The following is a 10804-nucleotide window of genomic DNA, read 5'->3' as shown; positions in this document are numbered from 1 at the left end:
ATATTTCTAATCACATGCAGAAAAATTTGGCAGATATTGTGCATAGTCTTGCCAAAGTCTATGAGAACCCAGAGAAAACTAAATGAAAAATACTGTCTAGGTTTACAGTCAGGTTGTGCTATTGTGCACGCTCAGAAAATAGGTATTAGGAATAGCCTTGCAGGTCAGGTCAAGAGCTCTGTTTTCACCACATTGAGTTTCAGCTGAAGGCTGTGCCCAAGAAACAGCTAAAATTGGAACTGAAGGCAGTTCTCAGGTGGGGGGACAAACCTGTGAGTCATCAGTGCAGAGATAGATGGTGGCTGAATTTGTGTTGGCAGGTGCTGGATCTCTGAGCATAAAGGAGAAGAGGACAGGGAAAAAAAAGGTCAGGGATGGAGGGGTACAAAGCTCCTACAGAAACTTAGAAGAAAAAATTTATCTGAAGATTGTGTTAAATGAGCAGCTGGAAGAAAACTGGAGAAAAAGAAACATTTTGTTGTATTTTCATTTGTAGGATTCTGTATGTTTGCTTTTGACTTCCACTGAATGCAAAACATTACATCTAAGGATAGAACAGGTTCAGCTACTCAGAATTGTGTGTGTTTTTTCTCTCTCTCTCTCTCTCTTTTAAGAAATAACTTAGTCCTCTTTAAAAGAGAACTGGTATGACACAGGCTGTATTGCATTTTTAAACAAATGGAATAAATGTCAGTGCCATTTTGGTGTGGCATTATGGTATCAGGATTTTACCAGGGCATTATCGATAATTCATGGTGTCAGAGATATAGTATCACACATGACAGGCACAAGTGATTTCTATTTTTAAAAATCACAGATAATGGGGTTTTTTCTGCTCCACTTTCCCTGTTTTCTCCTCTCTGAAGCTAAGGCAAAACCAGTTTAGATTCATGGCTTGCCTGCACAAGCTATGATAGATTTTGTGTTTGTATTTCTCTGAAACATACGTACAGAAGGGACACAAAGTTCCTCTAAGGGATAACTAAGCATTCTCTTTTGTTGGTGTCCAAAATCTAAAGGTCATCAAATAAAAGGAAGAAGTTGGTATTTTTTTAAAGACTCTAATGGTTTAAGAATATGGGGAAGATAGACTGATTCTTAACAGTTTCAAGGTAGTAGTTCAGCAGGAGCTTCAAGGAGAGTTTCAGAATGTTAGGTGGCGTTGAGCCTACCTGTGACGTTTGCTTTAAGAAAATGAGTTCTGAGTCTTAGGGCTCTCCCCCTTGTCCCCTGAATTTTGTCTCCTGAGGAGAAGGGACATGAGATATACCAGGAGAATTTCATTTGACCTATTCTTGTAAGTTGTCTCCTCCCTGGTAGCTATGTAGGACTGTGTGGGGGCATGAGCTGTATTTGGTGACTCAGGCCAGAATGTCCTCCTACCTCCTCATCGCTACGTTGCTGGTGGTGAGCTGAGAGTCTCTCTGGAGATCGGGGAGGCTGTGGGGCAGCTGGGGGCGTACCAGCATCCTCTGGGAGCTGGATTTGAGTTCCGTGGTGAAGGCAGGGATAGTTTGGCTGAACATAACATCGGCTTTGCCAGACCATGGGCTTCGTGAAAAGTTGGGTTTTTTTTTACTTTATTTTGGGAAAATAGGTATCAGACTGCTACACTTACAGAAGCCAAAAACTGCAGTGCAGGAACCAAGGGCAGATTGGAGAACGCTGGTAGGCAGTACATGGTATGATTGTTGGAGAGGACATGATAGGGGCTGTTATTAGAACACAGGAACAAAAGAGTTATGAACCATGAGTACTGAAAAGTTCTAGATATTGCTCTTAGTAAAACATTTTTTTGTTTGTTTGTTTTTGTAGTTCAAGCAGTATGTTTTTGACAGCAAGAGCGAAGAACTGGAAGACTGGTTGATTAACATACTAAAATGGGGTGTTTATCAGTGGAGGTAAGACATTCTTTGAACATACTGCTGTTTTGTTTCTTAGCATTATCTTGCAGTTCCCAGTACAAGTAGCTAGATTAATTGCACTGTTACATAAGCATTTCTCTGAGAACAAAGCTGGTTTAGGAGGTTTCTGTACACCTCCATCTGTCTTTTCATTGCACTCAGGTGCTCTGATGCGCTGCTGTAAAGTGTCACTAAGTTTAGAAGAAAATGGTCTTTTAAAATCTGAAATCCTGTAATCCATTTTGTATTGTGGCCTCAGAAAAGGTAAGTTTGGGTAACAAAAGAAACTGTAAGCTAATGTGGGAACAGCATGGACTGGCCAAGATACATAGAAGGTTTTCCAACTTGAGAAAATAAGTAAACCCCGAGAAGTGTGAAGGAAAGCAAAGTTTTGGCCCACAGTGTAGGATCAAGTGGCTTTTAGACTACTGGAGATGTTCAGTCTCAGTGCTTAAATATTTTTGAATATTGAAATGCTGTTTTGATTGTAAGTGTTAAGTTATGAAACCCTCTGTTTGTTTTAACCTGTGTATTAGGGTATTCTTCTCATTTATTATCAGATCTGATACATGTTTATATGCTGCATTAACCTCTATTGCTCATACATACAGAGCTCCTACTGAAGGATTCTTCTGCTTCTTACAGGCAGACAGAACAAATGTGTAGTTCAGTAAGTCTTAAAATTAGTTGTGGACATTTAATGTCACTTGAAGTTAGTGAAGTTTAGCAGTAAATTTGAATACTTCTGAATAAATACTTTTACATGAGTTTAACTTTTTTGTTGATTCTTGTGTGATTAGCATACAAAGATTAAAGACATTGTCCAAGTTTGAGGGTCTCCTTTAAAATATTTAGTCACTGTGTAACACTTTCTATTATACAGTTCAAAGAATGCTCTTTTCCTTTGCACTGATATGAAAGACTTTGACAGAAAAGTAGTGATTTTGTTTATGTCAGCCCAGGGCAGTGAATGTTCCCCTTCACCCAGGTTAAGGTGCATGTGGAACAAGCTGATGCTTGGCAAAGAAAAAGCCATCCTCGAAGGTCAGCTGATAGACTGCAGTCCTGGCTACCTGCAGTGGCATGCAGCATTGCTTTCTGGATGCAGTTTTGTGAACTGTGGCTCCATGTTTCTTACTGGTTTTGCAGTTGATACAGGAGCAAGGCATGGGTGCCACTTTTCCAAATACTGTTGGTAGTTGAGCAAGGGCTGTGTTACTGGGTTAAAACACATGGTGCTGTGTTGTGCAGGCCTGTGTTTGCTGGACCCTGTGTTTGGTCTGCAGGGATTGCCTGCCCAGGCGATTCTTAGCTGGCTGGCTGGGGATGCTGAGTCAGCTTGACAGAGGAGGGAGGGAGTGGCCCCAGCTAGAGCTGCGTTAGACACAATAGAAATACCACAAGTCCACTGGACAGCCCTTTTGGCAGTAAAGCAAGATGTGGCTCTCCTGGCTTTTTTTTTTTTGAATTAACTCATTCATAAAATGGACCTTCAAACTTGTCTAATTGCAGTTTTCCTGCTGGAGAGTTGAGGGACCCTGACGCATTTGGGTGTGACTGCTTGGCCCAACAACTCCTGCAGGGAAGTTTTCCCTTCTCTTAGTGGAGGCAAACAGTTCAGGGACACAGACAGTGCCACTCATTGTGCTGGCTAATCAGAGGTGTGTGATGTCTTCCTCCCTTGAAAATGTAGTTTCGTCAAAATGCAAGCTGGATGAGACTGCCCCATGCCATCCCTTCTCTGTTTAAGTCCTTTCGCTTTTTTCTGAGTGTTTTGAAGGCGGCTGCTTTCTGAGGTATTGGACAGTTTCATCACAGATTTTATGCACAGCCCACAAGGTTTGTTGCCCAGTGACCAAGGGTCACAGCGGGTCTAGGATCTCTTGATCTCTGCTCAGTGGCAGGTCAGGTTTCATTTGAAGAAGATACGCTTGCATTTTGGTAGGCGATGCACATGTAATAATGCAGTATGGCAACCCCAGAGAATTAAGAGTGCAAAACTTTAAGCTTTAAAGACCACTGCATACATCCCTACACAGTCCTATGGACAAAGCAGTGGAAGAGAGTATTATTGCAAAACCCAGTAGATTATCAGTGGCAGTCCTAACATTGAATGCTGTAGCAAAACTTGTGGCATCATTCAATCTGTTGAAGTCCCTCAATTGAAATTTGAATGACCACAGGATTTTTAGACAAGCTGGCTTAACAGTGTCATCTGGATACTGTAGTTTTGATCTTGCAGTAAGGGCCCTTCATCTGAGTTCTTCATATTGTCATAACTCAGCTTCAGAAGCAAAATTCCTCTTACCCTGTCCCCTGTGACTTCAGTAACATACTGCTTCTGTGTTTTTGTAAAGTGCATGCAGAGTCCTTGTATTGGCTGTTAAACCAAGGTCACTTGGTTTAACTCACTCTAGAGTGAGTACAGAAAGGTAAGTCTTATCTTGAGTCATATGCCAAGATAATTTAGTCGGTAGGCTAGAGGTAGTCCCTAAAGGTAACTACTTTCAGGTAACTGGTACTTGCTGTGGCGGTGACTTTTTTGACAGCTACTCTGTTTCAGTCTCAGTAGTACTGCCTGCTGCTTCACAAACACCCAAATGCATGTTCAAAATTTTCAAAACAAAAAAACCCTCCATAATCCAGTCAAGCTCCAGCCAGGCTGGCTTTTTTACGTTCACTGCTTCTGCATTAGGCCCAGAAGATAGACTAATGTGAAGGATAGTCTCATTTAGGTTTTTTGGTTTGCTTATTCCTCAAACTAGACAGTGCTTGCAGGAACTGGGAAGTTGTTGAAGGAAAAACATCCGAACTCGGTAAAGTTTGTAGGATTTTAATTTAAGTATCAGCAGGCAGTTGTAAATTAGCAGGAAGGTGCCAGTCTGTGGCTGTGAAGACGATGACGATGATGAGAATTAACACTTTACTGCTAACAAAGATTGACTAAAAATGGGCATGTTGCCCTCCTTAACTCCTGCCTTCCCTCTAGAATCTCTCTATCTAAATCCTTACATGACCCGGTCAAGCACTTTCTCTGCACTGTTTGGCCACACAGTAATTCAGCTGTCCCTGTCCTCATGTCAGAGTTGAGGCACTGCTGCCTGGACAGTCATTTTGCTCCAACAAAGGCTGGAAGCAGACCATGCTCTTTTTCTCCTTGTCAGCAGTATTTTTTCCCTCCAGCCAAGTACCAGAGCAGAGCTGCAGTGTGTAGGTATCAATAAGTGCCAGGATTGTCTTATGCTGATGCTGTGTTGTGATACTTCTCTGATAACATTTGATTCCTTCACAACAAGTTATTGTGGGCAGGATTTGGTACATCCTATATACTTGTTTACCCCAGGGCCTATATATTTAGGGAAGCTGTGCAAAATTGTGTTTAGCGTTGTCCTTTTTAAGGACCAGATAGGCATTATCCCCAGCTTCTGTTCTAAAAAGTTTGTTTTCTCTTTGTTTTCAGTAACTAAGGTGCTGGCAAGTTTTGACTTCTTCATCCTCATAAACATGAGTGAAGTTCAGGCTATGGTAGAATTCTCCGTGGAGCTCCACAAATTCTTCAATGTGGATTTGTTTCAAAGAGGGTAGGTAGTGCGTTCTTTCAAAATTTACTGTGGTTGATGGCTCATATTGGAAAGACCTTAATGGGTACTGTCATGTAGCCTTGCTTCACATATTATTGACTGTTTTTATAGTGATTTGAAAAATTTTTATTCCCTATTGGAAAGGCATATACTTTCTTGGAATTAAAATTAAGTACTGAAATAATTTGGCCTAAGAATTAAGTTGTAATGAAATGTCTTTTGACTAATTGGAGAATAGGGAAGCTCTGTAGATTTGGAGGGTAGATTATATTCTTATCCAGGCCTTTACCCTTTCATATCTTAATGTCTTGTTTGAAATATGATAGGTATTTCTCTTGAATCTTTTAAAAATGTTGCTGCCCTAGTTAACTTATTCATTTATCAGTTTGGCAGTGGAGAACTTCACTGGCTTCTCTGCTTCTCACACTGTGCTGTGCCTCCACAGTTATAGAAGACTCCATACTGCCTCATTAGACTCTTCTGACCTCCTCTATTCCACCTGGTCTTTGTAGAAGCCTTTTTCACATTCCTTTCATTTGATTTTTATATGATTGTACCCAGATTACTTTCTAAGGTCCTCCTTTGGATTTATGGGATTTTATTTTTGGGTTTATGAAAGGCAGGTCCTGCTTAATGAACCTGATCTCCTTCTGTGACAAGATGACCTGCCTGATGGATGAGGGAAAGGCTGTGGATGTTGTTTACCTCGATCTCTGTAAAGCCTTCGACACTGTTTCCCATGGAAATCTAGTAAAGAAACTGGCTGCTCATGGCTTGGCTGAGCACACGCTCTGCTGGGTAAAACACTGGCTGGGCGGCCGGGCCCAGAGAGTGGTGATCAGTGGAGTGAAATCCAGCTGGTGACTGGTCACAAGTGGTGTTCCACAGGGGTCAGTACTAGGGCCACTTCTGTTTAACATACTCATCAGTGATCTTGATGAAGGGATAAAATGCACCTTAGTAAGTTTGCAGACGACACCAAGTTAAGTGGGAGTGTTGATCTGCTTGTAGATAGGGAGGCTCTACAAGAGGGACTTGGGCAGGCTGGATCAATGGGCCAAGGCCAACTGTATGAGCTTCAACAAAGCCAAGTGCCAGGTCCTGCACTTGGGCCACAGCAACCCCATGCAGCACTACAGGCTTGGAGGACGAGTGGCTGGAAAGCTGCCAGGCTGTAGAGGACCTGGGGGTGCTGATTGACAGGCGTCTGAATATGAGCCAGCAGTGTGCCCAGGTGGACAAAAAAGCCAACGGCGTCCTGGCTTGTTTTAGGAATAGTGTGGCCAGCAGGAATAGGGAGGTGATCATCCCCTTCTACTCGACATTGGTCAGGCCACCCCTCAAGTACTGTGTTCAGTTTTGGGCACCTCAATACAAGAAGGACATTGAGGTGCTGGAGAGAGTGCAGAGAGGGGCAACAAAGCTGGTGAAAGGCCTAGAGAGTAAGTCTTATGAAGGGCATCTGAGGGAACTGAGGCTATTTAGTCTTAAGAAAAGGAGGCTGAGGGGAGACCTTATTGCTCTCTACAACGACTTGAGAGGACACTGTAGAGAAGTAGGTGCTGGTCTCTTCTCACAGGTAATTAGTGATAGAACAAGAGGGAACGGACTCGAGCTGCACCAGGGTAGGTATAGACTAGACATTGGGAAATTTTTTTTCACTGAAAGGGTTGTCAGGCATTGGAATAGGCTGCCCAGGGAGGTGTTTGAGTCACCTTCCCTTAATGTGTTTAAAGGTCATTTCGATGTTGTGCTTGGAGATATGGTTTAGGGGTGTACTTGGTAGAGCAGGGTTGATGGTTGGACTCGATGATCTTAAAGGTCTTTTCCAACCTGAATAATTCTATATCCTATTCTATTCTTTCCTATGGCTGCATAGGAATTAATCCTTTGTAGCTTATTTTCGAGTATTAAAGTTTATTGGTCACCTAGTGTTGTGGTACATTGCCCTGCTGTCAGTCTCTAACAGGCTACAGTAAAAATGCATGGCAGTGTTGTAGTTCTTATGATGTTTGTTTTAGATAAATCTGGTGGAGGCTGTGTCCGTGTGTACAGACAGGGAATAGTACATATCAGTGTTGATTTATGATAGCTCCTTTTTCCAAAACATTGTAGAATAACTTTCCTTAGAAACATTTTAGTAGTAAGAAACACATTCTTGTTTTTAACCTTTTCATAATTCAAGGCAGATGGCAGGGGTTATTGGTTTTGGTGGGGTGGGAAGTTTTTTGTTTGGTTGGGTTTTTGGGGCTTTTTTTGACAGCATGAGTTGATGGAGGTAAAGTAACAGGAAAATTTCATTGCTTTGGGATGCATATAATTCTTCCACCTTGTATTAACCCTCTGAGGTGCATATTTTGGGTAACAGTGATAAAAAAAAAAAGATAGGATTGGGGAGGAGCTGAGGAGAAAGAGTCATAAAATACTGTAATAAAACATATCTTGGCTACCTAGCCTCTCTCTTTGCCATGTTACTGTTAGTTTTCATCTATATTTTATTAAAGATAGCTTTTCTTTAAATTTGACCTGAAGCTGTTACTGACAGAGGTGATTACCCATTATGCTTGCTACCATTTGCAGTCAAAGTATATGCAACAAACTGTCTATGTCCCCTTTTTAGGGAAAATTGTAATTTCACTCTTCATTGGAAGAGGAGAATTAAGGAAGGCTTAAGAGGTCTGGGAAAACACTGAGAATACTCTTAATTACTTCAACAAAAAAGCACAGTCTGTTGAACTGTAGCCTTTTTTAATCTCTGAAATTGGTGGCGAAGGAGAGGGTAGAATATGGTGGCATGTTAACTCTAATAGAGAAGAGCCTGAAAAGAAGAAAGTCTTTTGGTTGTCTTAACCTTACAATTCAAATGATTCCTCAGAAAGGTAGTTGAGAAGCAAAGCACAGCAGTATAATTACCAGTGCTCTACTTGGCATGTTTGTTTTTAGCTTACCTTTTAAAAAGCAGTAAATTCACAGGGCAAGTTCAGAGAGGTGGAATGCTGACATAATGAGAAAAGTGACATGAGTAGATACCACCTCTCTGGTTTCAAGCTGAAACTTTAACTCTGGGCACGTTCCCTTCAAAAGCAGTGTCGGGAAGGAGCAGAAGCTTCCAGAGTAATTCGAAAGACTGAGTAATGTGACTATTGTAATAATTTCTGTCAGTTTGGGTAAGTTCTAGTATTTTTTCTAGGGAACTGTCTTTGTATTTATTGGAGACAGGATGTAATATTTACAGTGCCAGAGGAGCTCTTGGGTGATGGATTGAATTAGCAGAAAAGGAGATCCTTAGTTTCATTGTTAACCTCCTGTTTTTGAGCTACTGCTGTATTTAGCATGGTTTCTCTCACCAAAAGTCAGGTATAGAATTGATTGTATTCTGGGTTTGTTTGGGATTGTGTGCATTCAAGCCTACCCAGCTTAGCATGCCTGTCTCATGGCGTTAGAAGCATAGTGACCTTCTGAATTACGTATAATAAAATGTTGGCTATTGCAAGTAATCACATCAAGCTAATCAAGCTCCTTCTTAAAACCTAGCATATTTTTATCCGAACTGTTTGCTTGGAGACTGAGTCCAGATTCTCACTCTTTTGATTATTGGAGATGTCATAATTTCCAGCCTAGATTTCCTTCTGGTCAGTTTTCAGTTGTTTTTATTAACAGCATTGTCTTATGCTTTGAATGACTTTATGACTCTTTGAACTCAAGTGTTCATCCTGATCTATTTTTAGATGTCAGTCTTTTGTCTCTTTATTAAACTTGAACTGAATCGGTTTGGTCTTTTGAATTTGTGGCACATTCCCTACCCCTTTTCCCCTTTCTGTAGAGTCCACATATGCCAATATCCAGTTAAAACCATTATTATCTCTTCCTGGTTTTACAACTGTTTGAAGAAATCTGCCAACTATCTCATCCAACTGTACCACTTTTTCTTGGATACGTATCTGTAGTGACAATATTGCCAGAAGCATTTATGTCTGTGTTTACACTTAACAATTAATTTGGTACTTTAGGAAGTAACTGCTAGAAGCACTGTTGACATCCCTGTATCTATGTAGTTCCAGGGTTACTTCAGACTAGATCTAATCTTGTCTTCTGGACCAGATGTTTTGCATCTTGAGTATATTTAGAAGTTGTTCATACTTGTAATTGGTTCAGACCTTTTTTGTCCCCCTGGGGGCTGAAGTGCATTTTGTGACATGTAGATCAGAGCCTGTGGTTTAGCTTTCTCCAGGAGACACCTAGGTTATATATGTGGAAAGCTCTCGGTGAACTAAAGAAGCATGCAGCAAACTGGGATCATTGGGGAAAGTGACTCAAAACCACTCTGCTGATCTAAACCAATCAGCAGTGCAGACTCAGCCAATATAGTATTTCACTCAGGACTGAATTTACCTGGAGGGTCCTCTAACGGACTTGCTATTATGACCATGTTATTCTCCTAACTGACCCTTTAAAGCAGACTCTTTATTTTCCTTACTTTTAGATAACTGTTATTACTCTAAGTGGAGGAGAAATACACAGAGCATTCTAATACATGAGTTATCTGTATGCATGCCGCCCTGCTTCTCATCTAGCTCAAGAAAGTTTGTTCTTATGTCTGTGGTGATTCTGGTGGTTAGCTGCTTCTGAAAGTCATGCTGTAGCTGTAAGTCACAGATGTAGTATGGTTAAATAATAGTTAAGTAGTATCCTTATCTGATACAGCTATTTCATTATATTTTCTTTATAAGTCTGTGCCGCTTGCTTAAAACCCAACTTGCTCCAGGTAGCTCTGTTGGTTTATTTTAATCTGTTGTTACATTTAAATAAGGCTTCACATAATTTTTCTTCCTGAACTAGCGGGGTGTGATGATGGGAATTTTTGCCCAAACGGTGGTTGATATGTGACTATTGTGTGAGAAAATGAATAAAAGAAGTGTAATTGTTTGGGACCTGTGAGAATGATGGTCTGAGACAGTGAGGCTTCAGGTTATTTTGCCACCTTAGCTCATAAAAGCTCCAGTTAGATTTGGGCTCTGTAGTGCTGACCTTTTATAAATACAAAGGGAAACCTAACATAGCCTGGGTGAGATGTGGACTGCGGAAGTGGAGAGCGAGTTGAGGGGAACACTGGTTGGATGATTGGGCTCAAAGAGTTGCTGTCAGTGGTGCAAAGTCCAGCTTGCAGCTGATGACTAATGGCACCCCTCATGGATTGATACTGGGTCAGCAGTTTAGTGTTTTGATCAACAACCTAGACAGAGTGCCTTCTCAGAGTGCCTTCTCAGCAAGCTTTTTAATCATAACAGCTTGCAGGGAATGGTTAGGTATCCTGGAGAA

The 10804-nt window shown here is 41.2% G+C and overlaps 1 protein-coding gene across 7 annotated transcripts in view; it reads left to right on the top strand.

The window, feature by feature from the left end:
- The first annotated feature begins 5408 nt into the window (after window positions 1-5408).
- The window catches only part of FAM135A (family with sequence similarity 135 member A), a 77312-nt gene continuing 71916 nt past the window's right edge, over window positions 5409-10804 (top strand). For all 7 annotated transcript variants that reach the window (XM_086461488.1, XM_086461485.1, XM_086461490.1 and 4 more), the window contains exon 1: window positions 5409-5485. In XM_086461488.1, coding sequence (XP_086317614.1) covers window positions 5409-5485 — 77 coding nt within the window. The remainder of the gene's footprint in view (window positions 5486-10804) is intronic.

The sequence above is a fragment of the Leptosomus discolor genome, chromosome 2, assembly GCF_034619465.1.
Source record: "Leptosomus discolor isolate bLepDis1 chromosome 2, bLepDis1.hap2, whole genome shotgun sequence".
Taxonomy (NCBI): domain Eukaryota; kingdom Metazoa; phylum Chordata; class Aves; order Leptosomiformes; family Leptosomidae; genus Leptosomus; species Leptosomus discolor.
This window is presented reverse-complemented; position numbering and strand designations above follow the sequence as displayed.